Below are 20,880 nucleotides of genomic sequence, written 5' to 3'. Positions count from 1 at the left end.
ACGCACTTCTTCCATTTGGGCTGTTCCTGAATTGTATCCTTTACAACGAATCGATGATGGCAAGTAAAGTGTTCTCCTAAGTTCTGGGAGCCCTTTCCAGCAGATTGTCACACCCGAGGAGGGGGTCATGGGAAACCCTGATTTATAGTCGGTCAGTTCAAAGTACAGGTGACAACCTGGGTCTTGTAACTGGCATCTGACAGGGGCAGGGGACAGTCTTGTGGGCCTGAGTCCTTAAACTGTAGGGCCTGTGCTAAGTCTGGGTAGTGTCAGAAGTGAATCAAACTGCAGGACACCCAGCTGGTGTCTAGGAAGCTGGAGAGTTGGCTGGTATGGGGAAATGCAACACATTTGGGGTCATAAGTATTGCGAGTAGAGGAAACAACTTATCTTTCTGTGAGTAACTAGCTGAGCTGAGCCTATTACTGGTACTGAAATATTATAAATTAACAACGAATTTTAATTCTATCAAATTTTAATACCACATTGAGAGATGACTGTGATTGAAATTCTCTATTATGTTCCATCGGTAATTCTGTATTTCATTCTTCTCTGCAAGGAAAGCATTTAGAATTTTAAAAGAGGCGAGAGAGAATGCAGAGTTCTTACGTTAACTAATCTTATTTGGTGGTAATTATTTTGCGATATGTACATAAATCAAAATGTTAGGTTGGACACCTTAAACTTATACAATGTTATGTGTCAATTATATCTTAATAAAACTGGAAAAAAAGGAAAATAAATAAATTTCACATAAATAATTCATTTGATCATTATGTGGGTTTTAAGCAAATTCTGGTGACTGATTTGACTCTGACAGCTCTTATAAGAAACCAGCATTTACTGGGCAGGTGCGATCCCACCAGAATTCACACTTTATTTCTCGAGACAGCCATTCCATCCAAGAAGGAGAACGCAACAGGACTTCCCTAGTGGTGCAGTGGTTAAAAATTCGCCTGCCAATGCAGGGGATATGGGTTCAATCCCTGGTCTGGGAAGATCCCACATGCCACAAAGCAACTAAGCCCATGTGCCACAACTACTGAGCCTGCGCTCTAGAGCCCACGAGCAACAACTACTGAGCCTGTGCTCCACAACTACTGAAGCCTGCGCACCTAGAGCCTGTGCTCTGCAACAAGAGAAGCCACCGCAATGAGAAGCCCGTGCACCACAACAAAGAGTAGCCCCCGCTCATCGCAACTAGAGAAAGCCCACGTGCAGCAACGAAGACCCAACACAGCCAAAAATAAATAATAAATTTTAAAAAACCCTCAACAATCACCAGCATTCCCTGTTCCTAAGAAGGCAGCATCATTCCATAAATGCCCAGTCAGAGAAAATGGTTAATACTTGAACTTCCTACAGTAGAGAAAGAAGCTACAACACTCCTTTAAACAACAGAGAAAAAAATGAGGTATTTAACTGTTTGTTCTCAAATGTTCTCTTCTGGTTTAAAACCACTTGTTCTCAAAGATGTGTTTGAAAAGTAAAGACTCCCTGTACTTTCTCCCAAATACTGGAATACAAAAAGACTTTTTAAAAAATTGATTTTTTCCATGCATATTCTTTTCTTTACACGCTCCCCAAAATACTAGCTGTAAAAGGCTGGATTTACACAGCTGTTTTATAAAGCCATCGACACTTTAATAAAAGTCCAAAATACACGTTTTAATTTTTTTCCCAAATAACAAGTGATCGTTTGTCTTGTTTGCGCATTTGAACAAAGGCTGTGTAGCCACAGTTGTCTGGCTTCTCTGTAATTTTAGGCCCAAGACTCAGCAGACGCTGATTAACCAATCCCTCTACCATATGTGCAGAGAGAGCCGGCCAGCCTCCCTCTCGGCAGGGAAAATTGGCATCCATCTTTGGTTCACATGGAGATGTCCTTCTCATCTAGAGCCACGCTGGCGCGATGCAACTTCCATGGCCTGAAATACCTTTTGCTGGCTTCATGGCGAGCTGCATGTGCATGATAAGAATGCATTATTTATAAGACCGCTGTTAGTAATGAGCTATTATACTAATGGCTCGTCATGTTTGGAATTTGATTCAAATGGCATGGATCACACATTCTGATGAAAATGAGAAAAACACGTTTCACTATTAGGAACAAAGATTTCACGTTCTCCAATTCTGCAACCTGTTATATTCCCATCTTTCATCTCGGGACTGTGACAATTCACAAAAGTTAAGAATGATCGACTCAACAGAGCGAGGACGTATTGTGGAAGTGTCTGCTTTTTCCTTTGGGTTTCTTTGGGATGACTGTTCCGATTTGAGAAACACTGTTCTTAAATATGAATTTGTAGGAGTATTCAAATGCATCTTTGTGTGTGTGTGTGTGTGTGTGTGTTTTCTGGAAAAATAAATTGATTTGATGGACTTTTTTTTCTTGTACAGTGAAAAGGCACTGATTGCTGGCTGCTGTCTGTCTTCCAGGTAACCAATACTTTCCACCACAAAGGTGCCTTTAATTATCTCACATTGGAGAGCAAACTGGGAGTTTGTTGTCGTCCTTGGTTTTCCCTGAGGATCCATATGATGAGGCATAAGGCTCAGGTCGCTATAAACCACGTGTGCAGTGGCCACACCTTCACAAGCAGGACCATTCATAGGCCCGTATGCACTGCATCGTTCATGCTTCCATCTAAAAAGCCCTACGTCACCTGCCCCTTCTGGGTGCCCTCATCGTGACCACTTCCAGCTCTGATCCTTCCTGCCTGATGTCAAAGGCATGGCTGCGCTGGCAGGCTCTGCCCCAGTGCCTCCTCGGACCACTACTGCCCACGCCACAGATGCTGCCAAGGCAGACGCTCTGCCCATCTGTCTCTAGGAGCTGCCCTTGGCCTCCAACCGCCCTGCCCTGAAATCGCAGTTTGGAGTAAACACCAGATGTCAAGGTCAGCCAGGATAAAGTTATGAAAAGCAACTTGCAGCAAAGTGATGACTCAGAACTCCTCCAAAGTTGCGATTAAGACAAAGAAAGTGTTCGCAGTTAAAAACCTTTAGTTGAGGGCCCCCCAACGGTGCAGACATGGCTCTCAGGGCATTCACATCCATGGCCTGTGACTGCCATGGACGGGTTTGGGAAGGGACAGGCTTGGTGTACTATGTCCCGTTATCTCTGGTCACCTAAAAGTATAGTGTGCTGGTTAATGCCTAATCAGCATTGTAGGGGAAAGCTTAATTGTAACACTTGCCAATTTCTGTGGTGTAAATATTCCCGTTGCAGCCCATTGTAAGCTCTTGGTGTGATGTCACTGAGTAGAGAATTGGGAGAAGATGCACAGTAGCTGTAGTTACAGTATTTCCACTCTGCAGAGACCACAGATATAAATGACCCCAAGAGGACAAATAAAACAATTAAAAAGTAATGAATTTTGAGGATTTATTAATTTTGTTTTTAGTATAATTTACTACACTGTTAGTTGATATAACTTAATTTTTGACAATGGCCGTGTTTAACAAGCAGCTTGCCAGTTCCTAAAGATTTAGCAACTGGCTCTCGTGAGCCAAGGTGAGCGAGCTCCAGCACACTGCTGCCAAAAGGCAGGTCTGAGGAAGCCCAGGTCATTGGGAGGAGGGTCCTGGCAGGTAGGTGGTAGGGTGGTGACTGCACTGATCTTGAACCCAAAAAGGCTTAAGACACCTGCGGGTGTCTTAAGGGCTTGGTGAAGACCAGAGTTTCACTCCCAGATCCTAGGCTGGTTTACTCACTGTTGACAGGTCCTGTTCCTGCCCTTCCATTTAAGGTTGAGGCCCGTGGTCACATCTCCATGGGGCATGCCTCTCAGAGATCAGGCTGGACTCCGTTTGTGTCTTTGGAGACACCAAAGGATCCCTGCGGGGTTGGGACTGCAATTTTCAGCCTACAACTTTCCTCTGATATTTACACACGCTGAAAGTTTGTAACACATGACAAGAGAGGGAAGGAACTGAGGGAAGAGGTCACTGCAGCTGCTCTTCACAAGAACTAACTCAAGAGATTTGGGTTCAAACTCGCACCTTGAAACCAAAGAATTAAAAGCCTTCTCCAGAGTGAGGTCGGCATCATGGTGGTAAAAGACATCCCTTGTTTTTGTCCCCTGCTCAACAGCAAATATTCGGCATCCATCCATGAACAAAAGTGCCTTTGAAGGAGCCGTGGGATCCAGCACCATCCACCAAGGGGCCTGGGAGGAGTCTTGCCCACCTTTGCATCAGGAAATAGGCAGACAGACCTCGGTCACAGCTGTGGACCCTGCAGAGGCCGCTGAACTGGCTCTAGCCTCTCTCAGCCTCAGTCCAGGAGCCCCTGAGAACAGTGACTTAGACGATCACTCATGGATGAGAGAGCCTTTGATGAAGTTCAGATTTCCCGAGGAGAAGTTTCAGCTCCATTGGAGCAAAAAAATACCAGTTTGGATGCCCTGGAGTGGGTAAGACAAACAGTCTGCCTTTCCCCACAACACCCATCCTCCAAGGCAGCACAGCTTAGGGCCAAGAATTATCCCCCTAATTTATCCCGTGGCAGGTAAGAGGGAGACTGTGTAAGTGAGCACCTGGCTTCCCTAGCTATGCAGGATGCTGCCAGAGGGGCTCATTTCTCTCTTGCCAGATCCAGAGTACTAAATTGGGAGCTCACGACTGGGGGGTGGAAGGGGTCTGGGACAGCAGCAGGTAGGACCCCCAGAGGACATTACCAGGCCTCATGGATTCTATCAAGAAGCCCACCCACGAGCTACTGGGAATATTTCACCCATGGATCCTGCCAGCCTGCCCACGAGCACCCCCAGTGCTCCACATGCCTTACGCACACACCAGCCCACCTTGTGGCAGCTCCCTGTGTGTACTCCTAATGGTGCCATGAGCAGACTTTGGCAGATGGCTAAGGAGCATATGGAGAAAGTCAGCCCAATCTGTGGGCCAGGAAGAGACCACAAATTTGAGCTGCAGTGCCACCTTTGGGAATACAGAAGCACTCGACCTGGTGCTTTGCAGGGTCCAGAGAAGACATAGAAGCTTAAGAATTCTGCCACAAGAGAGAGCAAGAAGCATGGAGCAGGCATACCCATAGACGGTCTGAGGAAGCCTCAGAGTCGCCAGCAGAGCTGAGAGAAGTTATTTCTCCTCCAAAGACCAGAGGAGGTGACTGCGATTCAAATGTGAAGACAGCAATGCAAAACTCAATGACCATGAAAAATCAAGGAAGTATGACACCACCAAAGGGTCACAATAATCTTCTGGTAACTGAACCCAAAGACAAGAGTAAATGGTAAATCTCCAATTTACCAGATAAAGAATTCAAAATAGCTGTGTTAAGGAGACTCAGTGAGCTACAAGAAAACAAAGACAATTCAACAAAATCAGGAAAACAACACACAAACAAAATGAGAAGTTGAACAAAGAGAGCGAAACCATAAAAAGAACCAACCAGAAATTCTGGAGCTGAAGAATCAACAAATGACATGAAAATGCAACAGAGAGCATCAACAGCAGACTTGATCAATCAGAAGAAAGAATCAATGAGACTGAATACGGGAACTTTAAACATATCAAGTCAGAGGAGAACATAGTAAAAAGAATGAAAAGGGTCATAGGATGGTATCCTATGATTTATAGGATACCATCCAAAGGACCAATTTGTGAATCACCAGAGTTCCAAACTGAGAAGAGAGGGAGAAGGGGGCAGAGAGTTTATTTAAAGAGATAATGGCCAAGAACATCCCAAATCTGGGGAGAGATATAGATATCCAAGTTCATGAAGCTCATTGGTCACCACATAAAATCAACTTAATGAGATCCTCTCTCAGCTCAGTGCTTTGTGACCACATAGAGGGGTGGGATAGGGAGGGTGGGAGGGAGGGAGACGCAAGAGGGAAGAGATATGGGGACATATGTATATGTATAACTGATTCACTTTGTTATAAAGCAGAAACTAACACACCGTTGTAAAGCAATTATACTCCAATAAAGATGTTAAAAAAAGAGATCCTCTCAAAGACACATTATAATAAAACTCAAAAATCAAAGACAAGAGGAGAATCTTAAAAGCAGTGGGAGAAAAACATCTTGGGACTTACAAGGTAACCCCCCATAACACCGTCAGCAGATTTCTCAGCAGAAACCTTACAGGCCAGGAGTTAGCAGGATGACATATTCAAAGCGCTGAGAGAAAAAAACTGCTAACCAAGAATACTTTACTCAGCAAAGCTGTCCCTCAGAAATTAAGGAGAAAGACTTTCCGAGACAGACAAAAGCTGAGGAAATTCATCACGACTAGACCTGCCCCCCAAGAAATGCTTAAAGGAGTTCTTCAAGATGAAATGAAAGGATGCTAATAACATGAAAATATAGAAAAATATACAACACAATAGTAAAGGTAAGTATACAGTCAAGTTCAGGATATCCTAAAACTTTAATATGCTGAAGCATTAACCATGTAACTCTAATGTAGGTATTAAAGGACAAGAATTTTAATATTTTAATAACTATAGCTACAATAATTTAGTAATGAATATGTAATATAAAAAGAGATAAATTGTGACATTAAAAACATAACAGGGGAAGTAAAAGGGTAAAATTTTTGTGTGCAATTGAAATTAAGTCTTTAGTGTAAAACAGACTGTTATATCCGTAAGATGTTTTATGTAAGCCTCAATGGTAACCACACAGCAAACATCTACAGTAGATTCACAAAAGATAAAGAAAAAGGAATCAAAGCATCTCGTTACAGAAAATCATCAATTCATAAAGGAAGGCAGCAAGAAAGGAATAAAGGAACAAGGGTACTACACAACAGCCAGAACACAATAAGGTGGCATTAGTAAGTCCTTACCTATAATTACTCTAAATGTAAATGAATTTTATTCTCCAATCAAAATATACAGAGTGGCTAGATGGATAAAAAGCAAGACCCAACAATACACTGCCTACAAGAGACTCACTTCAGCTTTAAGGACACATATAGGTTCGAAGTGAAGAGATGGAAAAAATATTCCACGCAAGTGGAAACAGAAAGAGAACAGGGGTAGCTATGCTTATACCAGACAAAACCGACTAAGCCAAAAACACTAACAAGAGACAAAGAAGGTTATTATATAATGATAAAGGAGTCAACTCATCAAGAAGATATAACAATCATAAATATATATACAGTCAACATTGGAGCGCCTAAATATATTAAGCAAATACTAACAGGTATAAAGGGAGAAATAGACAACAGTACAATAATAGCAGGGGACTTCAACACCTTACTTGCAACAATGGATAGACCATCCAGAGGGAAAATGAACAAGAAAATGTTAGACGTGGTTCATACTTTAGATAAAATCAACCTAACAGACGTGTACAGAACATCCCATTCAAGAGCAGCAGAGTACAAATGCTTCTCAAGAACACATGGAACATTTTCCATGATACATCATATGATAGATCACAAAATGAGTCTTAGCAAATTTAAGAAGATTTAAATCATACCAAGTATTTTTCCCAACTACAGTGGTATTAAACTAGAAATCAATAACAGGAGGAAAGCTGGAAAATTCACAGTATGTGGAAATTTTAAAATACACTCCTGAAAGACCAAGAGGTCAAAAAAGAAACAAAAGGGAATCAAAAAATATCTTGAAACAAGCAAAAATGGAAATACAGTAAACCAATTTGGGGATGCTGCAAAAGCAGTTCTAAGAGGTAAGTTTATAGTGGTAAATGCCTACATTGAGAAAAAAGAAAGATCTCAATAAACAACCTAACTGTATGCCTCAAAGATCTAGAAAAAGAAGAACAAATTAAGCCCAAAGTTAGCAGAAGGAAGAAAATAACAAAGATCAGAGCAGAAATAAATGAAATAGAGACCAGAAAAATAATAGAAAAACTAAGAGCTGTTTTTTTAAAAGGTAAACAAAATTGATAACCTGTTAGCTAGACTAAGAAAAAGAGAGAAGACTGAAATAAAATCAGAAAGGAAAGAGTAGACATTACAACTGATGCCATAAATACAAAGGGTAAAAGATTACTAAGAAAAATTATATACCCAAAAATTGGATAACCTAGAAGAAACAGATAAATTCCTAGAAATAGACAAGCTACCTAGACCGAATTATGAAGAAATAGAAAATATTGACAGACAAATAACAAGTAAAGAGATTGAATCAGTAATCAAAAACTTCCCAATAAAGAAAAGCCCAGGATCAGAGGGTTTCACTGGTGAATTCTAGCGAACATTTAAGGAAGAATTAATGCCAATCCTTCTTGAACTCCTCCAGAAAATTAAGGAGGAGGGATCATTCCTATCTCATTTTATAAGGCAAGCATTACCCTGATATCAAAGCCAAATAAGAACATTACAAGAAAAGAAAACTACAGATAACTATTCCTGATAAATACAGATGCAAAAATTCTCAACAAAATATTGATATTAGCAAACTGAATTCAACAGCACATTAAAAGGATCATTCACCATGATCAAGCAGTACTTATCCCTGGGATGCAAGGAGGTTCGATACATGCAAATCAATAAATGTGATACACCACATTAATAGAGTGAAAGATTAGAATCATATGATCATCTCAATAGATGTAGAAAAAGCATTTGACAAAATATAACACCCTTTCATGACTAAAATGCTCAACAAATTGGGTATAGAAGAAACATACTTCAACATAACAAAGGCCAATAATAACAAGCCCACAGTTATCATCATACTCAATGGTTCAAGATTGAAAGCTTTTCCTCCAATCAGGAACAAGATGAGGGTGCTCACTCTCGCCATTCCTCTTCACCAAAGTACTAGAATCCTAGCCAGAGAAATCAGGCAAGGAAAAGAAATAAACTGCATCCAAATCGGAAAGGCACATGCAAAATTGTCTTTGTTTGTAGATGATATGATCTTACATACAGAAAATCCTAGAGACTCTACCTAAACACTGTTAAAACTAATCAACAAATTCAGTAAGGTTGTAGGACGCAAAATCAACACACAGAAATCAGTTGCACTTCTATACACTAGAAATACAATCTCTGAAAAAGAAATACCGAAAACAGTCCCATTCACAATAGCATCAAAAACAATAAAATACCTAGGAATAAATTTAACTAAGGAGGTGAAAGATCTGTACACTGAAAACTACAAGACTCTGATGAAAGAAAATGAAGAAGACAGAAATAGAAAAATACCCTGTGACCCTGTGTTCATGGACCAGAAGAATTATATGCTGTCAAAATGTCCATACTGCTCAAAGCCATCCATAGATTCAATTAATCCCTATCAAAATTCCAAAGGCATTTTCATGGAAACAGAAAAAAAAAATCATAAAATTTGTATGGAACAACAAAAGGCCCCCAAAAGCCAAAGCAACAGTGAGAAAGAAAAACAAAGCCAGAGGCATCACACTTCTGATTTCAAGCAATATTATAAAGCTATGGTAATCAAAACACTACATGGGGGCTTCCCTGGTGACTCAGTGGTTGAGAATCCACCTGCCAATGCAGGGGACACGGGTTCGATCCCTGGTCTGGGAAGATCCGACATGCCGTGGAGCAACTAAGCCCGTGAGCCACAACTACTGAGCCTGCGCTCTAGAGCCCACGAGCCACAACTTCTGAGCCCACGTGCCACAATTACTGAAGCCCATGTGCCTAGAACCCATGCTCCGCAACAAGAGAAGCCACCACAATGAGAAGCCTGCACACCGCAATGAAGAGTAGCCCCTGCTCACCGCAACTAGAGAAAGCCCGCACGCAGCAATGAAGACCCAACGCAGCCAAAAATAAATAAATTTAAAATAAATTTTAAAAAAAGTACACTACTGGAATAACAGACACATAGACCAGTGTAACAGAATAGAGAGTCCAGAAATAAACTCCCACATTTACAGTCAACTAAAATTTGACAAGGGAGCCAAGAAGACTCAATGGAGAAAGGGTAGTCTCTTCAATAAATGGTGCTGGGAAAACGAGATAATCGTACGGTGAAGAATGAAATTGTACCCTTATCTTATGCCACTGACAAAAATGAACTGGAAATGGATTAAATACTTAAACATAAGACCTGAAACTATAAAAGTCCTACAAGAAAACATAGGGGAAAGCTTCTTGACATTAGTCTTGGCAACAATTTTTTTGATATAACACCGAAAGCACAAGCAACAAAAGCAAAAATTAGTGAGACTATATCAAACAAAAAAAACTTCTACACAGCAAGAGACACAACAAAATGAAAAGGCAAAGGCAAAGAACCCATACAACTCAATAGCAAAAAACCACACAACCCAATTTTAAAATGGGCAGAGGAACTAAATAGACATTTTTCTAAGAAGACATCCAAATGGCCAACAGGTACATGAAAAGATGCTCAATATCACTAATCATCAGGGACATGCAAATCAAAATCACAATAAGATTATCACCTCACACCTGTCAGAATGGCCACCATCAAAAGACAAGAAATGGGACCTCCCTGGTGGTTCAGTGGTTAAGACTCTGAGCTCCCAATGCAGGGGGTGCAGGTTCTAACCCTGGTTGGGGAACTAAGATCCCATGTGGTGCACAGTGCGGCCAAAAAAAAAAAAAAAACGTACTAAAGACAAGAGATAACAAATGTTAGCAAGGATGCAGGGAACTCTTGTGCACTGTTGGTGGGGATGTAAATTAGTGCAGACACTATGGAAAACAACATGGAGGTTCCTCAAAAAATTGAAAATAGAACTACCATATGATTCAGCAATTCCACTTCTGGGTATATATCCAAAGGAAATGAAAACAGGGTATTGAAAAGATCTCTGCACTCCCATGTTTACTGCAGTATTATACACAATAGGCAAGATATGGAAACAACCTAAGTGGCCATCAACAGATGAACGGATAAAGAAGATGTGGTACGTATGTATGTATGTACATATGTATGTATACATATATATGTGCACATATATGTAATAGATATTATTCAGCCATGAGAAAGAAGGAAATCCTGCCATTTGTGACAACAAGGATGGACCCTGAGGATATTATATAAGTGAAATAGGTCAGACAGAGAAAAACAAATACTGTATGATACTGCTTTTATGTAGAATCTAAAAGGGTTGAACTCAAAGAAACAGAGAGTTGAATGGTGGCTATGAGGGGTTAGGTGCAGGGCAAAGGGGAGGTGTTGATCAAAGGATACAAATTTCCAGTTATAAGATGAATACGTTCTGGGGATCTAATGTACAGTGTGTTGATTATAGCTAATAATACTCTCTGATATACCTGGAAGTTGTTAAGATAGTAGACTTTAAATGTTTTCACCACAAAAGAAAGTGGTAATTATGTGCCATGATGGAGATGTTAGCTAATGCTATGGTGGTGATCATTTTGCAATATATAAGTGTGTCAAACTAACGCATTGTCCACCTTAATCTTATACAATGTTATATGTCAATTATATCTCAATAAAGCTGGAAAAATAAATAAAGGCCTTCTCCAAAAAACAAAGACCTGACAAAACTGAATAGGTACAGTTGCGTCATTAAAAGCCCTTATTTGGGTCTGTATGAATCATTTTAATTATCAGCAGTTTTTGTTTCATCGAGTAAGACATGGTTTTTCAAAATGGTGCTGCTGGGCCCAAGTATTTCCTGACCCTTCCTTCTGTCACCAGCGTGGAGCTAAAGGTCAAATGACAATATTTGAAAGCAAGTCCTTAAAAGACAATTCAGAAACCTAAATATGAAAGAATAAAAATGTAGCTGAAATGTAGAAGAAACAGCTATCATGGACTAGTATGTCAGAATCTAATTTTCAGGGCCAGTTCTCACCTTAAGAAACTAACGCCCATGTATATTTAAATTAATCCTGTTCTTCACCTGATGTGTTTTCCATCATGTAGATAAATGTTTTACCACCTGGGCTGCACATTGGAATTATGTGGGGAGCTTTTTAAATATACTGATGTACTCTACCCCAAAAGATTCTTTCATTGGTCTCAGTGCATCCTGGCATCAGAAATTTTTTCTGAGATAGAATTCACCTACTGAAACCAAGGGTAATCATCAGTTAAGTCCATCACACCTGAAGCCCACCGTCATGCTCAAGCTCGCTTTAACTGTTGCTACCAAAGACTGGCATATCCTCCAAGGGGCACATAGCCCAAACGATAAGATGTTTGCCCAAGTTGTTTTTCAGGAACTTGGAGCCAGCTGCATCTAGTTCGAGCTGGAGCCTGTTAAGACTGGGCATCTGGAAGGACCTCGTAAGACCTGAAAACCTAAAGTGGGAACCCTGGGGAGGTGGGTGATGGCACAGCTGGGAGGAGGGCCGGGCACACCACCTAGAAGGAGGAAGGGAGGCAGCTCCCGGGATGCTCAGCAAACCGGGACCAGGGCTGCTCACTTCTGTCATCCCTCTCCCTCAGCGGGCTCCCAGGTGGTTTATCACGCACCTCACACACGATGGCATGATTCTCTTCATCTTGGGCCTCTATGAGTTCAGCCAGGAAGTATTCGCCATAAGTCTCCTTCAGGATGGTGTCATGGTGCAGGAATATTGGCACGAGGTCATCGTGATCTTCCACCCTGTTTACCGGAAAGGCTTAAATTCAGTGCTGGTTCCTCTGCTTGCTCCTGCCACCCTGTTCTAAATGCCAGGGATAGAGCAACACACCCACGAAATGAACTTACATTCTAATGGGGGGAACAGACAACAAAAATGTAACACACAAACCACCTGGAACATTTCAAAGAGTGGTAAGTTGCTTTGGGATGGAGAGTGATGGGGTCAGGGAATGACACTTGAGTGAGACCTGAGTGGAGACGGGAAGGAAGCTGTGTCGAGAATTGGAGGTGGGATGTCCCAGGCAGAGGGGACACGCTCGGCCCTGCTGGGCGTGGACTGCAGGGCAGCATCGCTCACGAGCCAGAGGACAGCAAGGTGGGCACAGCACCTCCCAAAAGTGCTCCAAGGAGCACTGCTTCTATGATATTGCTCCCAGCAGCCCTTCCTCCCCTTAGAAGAAATCCACTGTCTAAAAACACTTTTCTGCTATAGTGTCCCTCATGGATCGTCACAGTTATAAAGACTCTGGGAATTACTAAGGTAAAGAATATTTAAGCTTGTTTATGCATTCCTCCCAACAGGCCCATGGTACCCTTTACTCCTAAAATATCTTTCTACTTCCATGGAGGGGGAGATGCTGGCTTGAAGGTAACGAAGATCTGCTCACCATCTTGGGCACGTCTACCTCAAGCCTCCTTCTCAGGACCTCTACCGTGACCTCGACCACCAGTGTGCGTGGGGAGAGGAAGACCCAAGAACCAGGTTTACAGCAGCATGAGGATGCTGGTCCTTGGTCTCCATTTTGCTGCCATATTCCACATTCCTTTCTTCTTTTTAGCAGATTCGTGATTAAGTCTACTCTATTTTACCTGTCTGGGATGTTCTTATACATTTTCCTGGTCCTTTTCTTTTAAAATGTTCCATGTTCATATTATATTTTTCTAGTGTAACTGATTTAGCTACTACCTTTATCCTCCCTCCCCCTTATTTCATTACTCTGACATCTTCATCATCCCACTTTATCTTCCAATATGTTCTCTTTGATGTTAATAGCAGCTCCATCTAATGAGTGACAAAGACTCCGTGACCAGACCCTAGCCTAGTACACCCTGAGCCTCTTTTCCACTAGGCCTGAAAAGACATGAACAAACACTAACAGTTCCTAACAGCTCAAGGCCACATCCCTAGAAGGACCTGAGACCCCCTTAAAGTGCCTGCTTGAGAAAGCTCAGGGCTGCCAGAAGAAGTTCCTGTTTGTTCCAGCGACACCTGAGGATAAGGCCCCATCTCCCAGCCTCTTTGGGAGGGCAGGAGCCTAATTTCCATCAGGGCTAGTGAGTGACTCAGATGGGTCTCACAGGGACCAACCCTGCCTTCCCATTTTTTGTAATTTGTCACTTCCCTGACTCTACTGAGACCCTGCTCACTGCCCACCCAGCTCCCTCATTTTCTCTTTATTTAATTTAATTTAATTTATTTATTTATTTATGTTTTATTTATGTTTTATTTTCCCTCCTTTTCTCTTCAAAAGGCCCAGTCACCGTGGAGCAACTAAGCCCGTGAGCCACAACTACTGAGCCCGCATGCCACAACTACTGAAGACCGCGCACCACAACTACTGAAGCCCGCACGCTGCAACAAAGAGTAGCCCCCACTCGACGCAACTACAGAAAGCTGGCGTGCAGCAATGAAGACCCAATGCAGTCAAAAATACATAAATTAAAATTAAAAAGAAAAAAAGGCCCAGTCACCTCTGTACAAATCAGAGTTCAGTCCACCCTGGATGTTTCCCCCTATCGCAACGGTTATTACGGATTAAAATCTGTCCTTACCAGCATCCAGCTTTGTCAACCTTTGACATCTGCACACCCTGGAGCCCACAGCCCAGGGGCAACAGTGACAGCCAACATGGATGGGGCCCTACCTCACGCACTGACAGCGCTGGGGTGCCGTCGCTCGGCCTGTTTGCAGGTACGGATGTGTGGCCCAAGGGGGCGCCTCTGGGGAGTGACCCCTGCTCCACGCTGGCAACTCCCAGCCCTCTAATCAGCCTCTGCCTCTCCTGGTTGAGAAATTGGTCCAGTCCCCTCGCTGCTGAGCCTTGGTGTCTCACCTGCACAAGGGCAGGTATGAGGAGAGCGGGAGGGTACAGTGTGGGGACGCCCTCAAGGTCACTCTCAGGCAGGCAGGCAGCCCCTGGCAGCATCTGCTGTGGGAAACTTCACAGTCCCCCCACCATCTGATATGCTCCGAAACCCCCATCAGCAGCCTCCACCTGAGAGCCCCGGACCTCAGCTGGAAGGGCCGAGAAGGCCCCAGTGCATTCCAGAAACCCCTCATTTCCCCGCAAAACCACCCTCAAAAAGGTGCTGCTAATGGAGATGGCTTTTCTCTGTAAAAAGAGTCCTGGACGATATTGGTTAAGAAAAAACAAAACAAGAAGATTCTAGGAGAGAACAGCCAACAAATCTACTTTCAAATATCCTGCCAAAACACAAAGTCCACATCAGTATTTATTAACAGAGATAATTATTTTAAATTATGTGAAAGTAATTCAATATCCTAATCTTCTTAAGTGGATCAAGACAGCTATCACTGTGTACCATGGGCTTTTATCTATATGATGGACACAAAAATACTACTTTGTGGTATAAAAATCAGGAATAAAGGTTCAGAGAGACCCGGGGCCGTAAGCCTAGTCATGAGCCCTCGGCAGCCCGTGGACAAAGTGATCCATAATCACACCTCAACACTTACTCTTCTGGGAATAAGAAGAAAACATCCACATCGTGGAGCTCTGAAGAGTCTCTCCCTTCAGCCCTTCCCCAAAATGGATAAAGAGGAACTTGTTCTCAGAAACGCATTCCTTGGGGTAATCGATGATTTATGATCTTGCATCAGCCCCGGTGCTAATGATGAAGTATGACATCAGCCTCGCAGAGTCTCAAATGGCATATGACAAAGTCCAGCCCCATGGAAACAGACACCCTGGCTACTGAAAACAATTCATTCAGTAAAATGTTTAAATTTGAGCACTGCCTGCCGCTCGGATAGGAGAGCCACAGCTTCCTGTGGAGCCGCTGGGCACAGCAGGGCCACGTGCCCAGCACTTCCGTGACCCCCAGAGTTTAGGTGGTGATGATTGTGAAGGTCAGGGTTGACCAACACAAAGTACAATGAGGCTGACACCGCTGAATAAGGATCAGCCTTCCTTTGGAGCTTCCAGCCAGCACGTGCTTGGAGAAGGCGACCACGTGCGTGTTAATGGAATTGATTATAGACTATTTTATTTGAACTTGTTTGGAGGAAACAAAAGGTCCATCCCATAGAAACGGGTTTGATCATCCAGGCCCTTAAATGTCCACTAAACTCTGAAAAACGTGCTAGTGAAAATGGGGCGGGATCCAAAGCTGAAGAAAATCAACAGCCTCTCAGGACATCTCACTTGGGGCTTGGGTGTCCTGTAAACCCAGGAGAAGGCAAGGTGAAGGATGACAGGGCCCTGGTGGCTGTTGCTGGCTTCCTCAGAGGTGGGGAGAAGGGAGGACAAACTCACTCACCACTTCCACTACATCAGTGAACCGGGCTTTCAAGGAGCAGTGCAATGCCAGACCCCAGGGCACTTGCCCGGCCGGCTGACACTGTCCTGTGGTGGCAGGTGGACCTCTCAGCATCCGGACCACTCTTCTGTAGCATCACAAGCCTAGAGGAGAACCTACAGGTGGCTTCCCTGGATGCGGGAGGTGTGCGTTGTTTCCTTGCCAGCAAAGAAACTACTGCGAACTCACAGATGGTAAGTTCCTGCTTAGGGGCCGTAAGGACGGCCGCAGCCTATCTTTGCGTTCAGAATACTGGCATGGCCTCCTCTCTCCTGTCTGATGGCAACTTCCACAACCAGAGAGGATCCGAATTTCATTAGCTAGACTTAAAAATGTACCATTGGAAAAGTGATTCTGATATTTAAATGCCATAAATATTGTATTTATTTAAGCCTGAGAGAGTGTGTATATATGTGTGCATGTTCTTTAAGAAATCGATGAATAGCTGCAGCTGATCCCACCCGCTGCACTGCGCACCCTAGCAGTCAGTGGGTGAGCTGGGAGCCGCAGACGTCACCACGGGGAGGCGGGGTGGGGGCAGCATGGCAGCCTCGTTATGGCTCCGTGGAGCCGCCGGCAGCAACCAGCAGTGGCCAGCCTTGCAGCAGTGTGTTCTAGGTCAGTGGCTTCTAAGACTCAAGTTGGATTCACTGGAGTAGGCAACATGGGGAATCCAATGGCAAAAAATGTCATGAAACATGGCTATCCACTCATTATTTATGATGTGTTCCCTGATGCATGCAAAGAGTTTCTAGATGCACGTGAACAGGTAGTGTCTTCCCCAGCAGATGTAGCTGAAAAAGCTGACAGAATTATCACAGTGTTGCCCACCAGCATCAATGCGATAGAAGCTTATTCTGGAGCAAACGGATTCTAAAGAAAGTGAAGAAAGGCTCACTGTTAATAGATTCCAGCACTATTGATCCTATGGTTTTGAAAGAATTGGCCAAAGAAGTTGAGAAAATGGGAGCAGTTTTCATGGATGCCCGTTTCTGGTGGTGTGGGAGCTGCTCGGTCTGCGAACCTCACGTTTATGGTGGGAGGAGTCGCAGACAAATTTGCTGCTGCTGCCCAACAGCTGCTGGGATGCGTGGGCTCCAATGCGGCGTGTTGTGGAGCTGCTGGGAGTGGGCAGGCTGCAAAGATCTGCAACAACTTGCTGTTAGCTTAGTATGACCGGAACTGCTGAAGCTATGAATCTGGGAATCAGGTTGGGGCTTGACCCAAAACTCCTGGCTAAAATCCTAAATATGAGCTCAGGACGATGTTGGTCAAGTGACACTTATAATCCTGTACCTGGGGTGACGGATGGAGTTCCCTCGGCTGATAACTATTAGGGTGGATTCGGAACAACACTCATGGCTAAGGATCTGGGATTAACACAAGACTCTGCTACCAGCACGAACAGCTCAATCCTTCTGGGCACTCAGGCCCACCAGATCTACAGGATGATATGCGTGAAAGGCTACTCCAAAAAAGACTTCTCATCCGTGTTCCAGTTTCTACGAGAGGAGGAGACGTTCTGAGTTTGCCCTTTGGCTGTGGACGCTGTTGGAAACCACACTCTATCTTGGAGCCCCTTATAGCTCACTCCACAAGTAAATGGGCTTAATCAAAGGTCACCTGTCTGCTTTTGATTGTCTAGGTCACAGTAAACCCTGGGATTTTTCACCCATATTTATTTAACTGCTTATTCTTTTTATCTATTTAGCAAGGACATATTATCTGAATTTGTGGTTTTTTCTGCAAGCCACTGATGGTCTTTGCTAGCTAGCTGATTGACCTTTTCCAAAAGTTTGATTCCTGAGCACTGTCAGCTAAAACGCTGCCTACTGCAATCAGGATATTATTTACTCCACTTTACAAATAAAAGCAAATTTTTTTCCCACAGGATAAAACCTATCCTGGAGGAAAGAAAAGAAATTGGTGTGAGGAAAGGAGTTAGAGAAAGGGGAAGTATAGTGAATAACTCCTTGTGTCCCTCAGAAAGTTTGTCCTGTTACCAGTGGTGGTATTCTTGCATTCTGAGGTTACCGGTTCACTTTCCAGGAGCTGATAAGGCGAGAACTCCTTGCTGCATGCTATGTAATCTGGACTCTGTTACATTACCCCGGTGTGCCCCTCTTGTAACAACTCCCAATACTCAGCAAACTTATTTTTTATATTTTTGTACATTTGCACAGTACATTCTTACTACATAATTTTTGACTTCAAAAGAATAACATCTTTAGAACTGTTTCAGAGCCAATGATGATATGTGCTTTACATAATTATTATATTATCCTAAATATAACCATATTATTTTGAATTCAAATAAATTTCTATGTTGATAAAAAAAGAAATCAGTGAATAAAGAAAAATTCAGAGAATCCAGTTTAGTGGTAGTGCTAAAAAGTGCAATGTATTTGGCTTAAACCAACCCTTACCACGAACAGTTTCAACTTGGGGTTGGAGAACCTACAGTGGGCGCCAGCTAAGCAACTAGATTTTTCTTTTTATTCAGCTGTGTGAAACAAAGCACCTTTTTCTTTCCAAGATCTCTTGTGACCTCTAGTGGTCTTCTTTAGGAGAATCAAATCCATCATTTCTAAACCGTATATTCCATTCAAAACTTTAACATGGGTCTTGGAGCCATTTAGCTTCTACTCATTGGAAAATGTCATGATTTTACAAGTTATGGAGGACTTCGGAATGAAGTGCTTCAAAGCACATTCAGGGCCAATTAGAGGCCCCTGCACTTACACCACTGGGATCTGATCCAAAAGTCGGTGTTGGCACACCATAGTTCCAGTTGGATTGTGAACCCAATTCTATTTGCTGGGTTACTCATCAGGACTCAAGAAGACTAGCGGTGAAATTCCTAGCTGCCCTACAACTTCTTTCGAATGCTTTAGGATATTTATCACTTAAGCATCAGAATGTTCATTTACATGAAATTGCTCAGAAGTCAAGCTTAAGTGGATTCCTAATAATTGTGAGACTATCAAACGCTTAATAAAAATAACTGCTTTAAAAGGTGAGAAGTTAGCATTTAAAAAACACCACATCTTACATTTTAAAGTCCTAAATTGACCTAACGTCCTAAATGTTGACCTAACTTAATTTTTATTATTAGCAAAAAAGCAGTACTATATAAAGGAAACTTTAAATTGCTTTACAACACTGACTGACAGCACACACAATCCTTTCCTTTGTGAGTCCTCTCCTATCCCTGTGAGGACTTGAAAAAGGTAGGTTTCCCCCAGAAAGGCCATTCCAATAGCTTCTAAATCTGAGAACATCTCAAATCCACCACCAATGATTAATCAAGCCCATTACAGATTATAAAGATGTGTCTAGAAGCACCTATGCTTTACTTCATATATTATGCAAAATACAGAACAGGAACTTCAGTAATTTGTGTCTAAGTAGAGGGGCACATTACAGCACAATTTTCCACATGGGTAAATCAAAGAAAACGGGACTGGGGATTACAGCGTTAATTTGCTGGCTCTGAATGCGTTGCTAGGTAAATGGCAGAAGGATAATTACATCCCCAAACTCTTCACTGGTTTAGTGTCTTAAGAACTGTGTTCTTCACCATTAATTATCAGTGCAAGTAACAACTGATGAAACAGATGTTGAGAAATGCATGCGGGGGAAACAAGAGAAATGAGGCAGCCTAAGCGGACGCATGGCCACGCCCATCTGACTCTGAAGTGTCCTTTTTTCCTGTATCCTTAAAGAGGGAGATCATCCACATAAGTACATTTTCCAGATACCTGAAGTCCTACACCTGTAAGTATCAAAAGTCTAATATGAACGCTGTGGACAGAGGGCCTCTTAAAATGTGTTACACTTCCCCTTCTGCAAGCAAAAGCATCAACTCTCATAATGTCAGTTATCTCTGTATTTCACGACTATATACTAAAAAGTTCTCTTTTTCTAAACATCCCTTCCTCATTACAAAGTACCCTCTGTCATCGCTTTGCCACCAGCACTATGTTCCTCTCGTGAATTGCTTCTTGCAGATTTTCTGGACCAGCAGGACATTTCACCCTCAGAGGCTGAATAAGCATGACCTCAGGGAAAGGAATTGTGAGGTTTAGTTCAGGCCAGGACAGCCTGTCCACATGAAGGTTAGCACTCATAACACTCAAGTTTTCAAGGGTAGAAGGAAGAAAGGAAGGAGGGGGTGGGAAGGAGGGAACTGGGAGACCAGCTCATAACCACCAGTTACCACGTGCTTCTAGGAGCCAGCACTGGGCGAGGCACACTCTACACCTGACTTCTCCAGCACCCTACATCCTTGAAATGACAAGTGGGGATCTGTGAGTAAGTTAGCAAAGATGCCACTTACTTTTCAAAAAGTGAAAGAAATAGGTGATTTTTCCCCTTGTGACTCATTTATTTTGTAACTGGAAGTTTTTACCTCTTAATCTCCCTCACCTATTCCACTCATGCCCCACGCCAGAAATAGGGGATTTTGAGATAGGCTGCCTCCGCATATGTCAGTTTCAGTATTAGATTTGTATATAATTTTCTATTACAATCATGTCTTGCTGAATATCTATGTCGAAAGTATATAAGCTTTAAAATGCCTCAAGAAAATGACAATTCCCATGACCCAAAGTTTGTATACTGCCTACACTTTAAGAAAATTAGGAGCTTCCAGGTTGGTGAACACGTGGAAGTTTGGGGAGACTGGTGAACCTGGAGGGGGCACGGAGGTTCTGAGCCCCGTCCCCACACCTTGCCCTGTGCACTTCTTCCATCTGACTGTTCCTAAGT

The 20,880-nt window shown here is 42.8% G+C and overlaps 1 protein-coding gene and 1 pseudogene across 2 annotated transcripts in view; one reads left to right on the top strand and one right to left on the bottom strand.

Moving 5' to 3' along the window:
- The window catches only part of CFAP61 (cilia and flagella associated protein 61), a 255,126-nt gene that overhangs the window by 213,924 nt on the left and 20,322 nt on the right, over positions 1–20,880 (bottom strand). For both annotated transcript variants that reach the window (XR_010935095.1, XM_067707353.1), the window contains exon 7: positions 12,399–12,531. Coding sequence is in view for 1 of the 2 variants with exons in the window: in XM_067707353.1 (XP_067563454.1) it covers positions 12,399–12,531 (133 nt within the window). In the remaining variant the exon portion in view is untranslated. The remainder of the gene's footprint in view (positions 1–12,398; positions 12,532–20,880) is intronic.
- On the top strand, positions 16,682–17,767 carry LOC137206395 (3-hydroxyisobutyrate dehydrogenase, mitochondrial pseudogene; annotated as a pseudogene).

The sequence above is a fragment of the Pseudorca crassidens genome, chromosome 15 (genome assembly GCF_039906515.1).
Source record: "Pseudorca crassidens isolate mPseCra1 chromosome 15, mPseCra1.hap1, whole genome shotgun sequence".
NCBI lineage: Eukaryota > Metazoa > Chordata > Mammalia > Artiodactyla > Delphinidae > Pseudorca > Pseudorca crassidens.
This window is presented reverse-complemented; position numbering and strand designations above follow the sequence as displayed.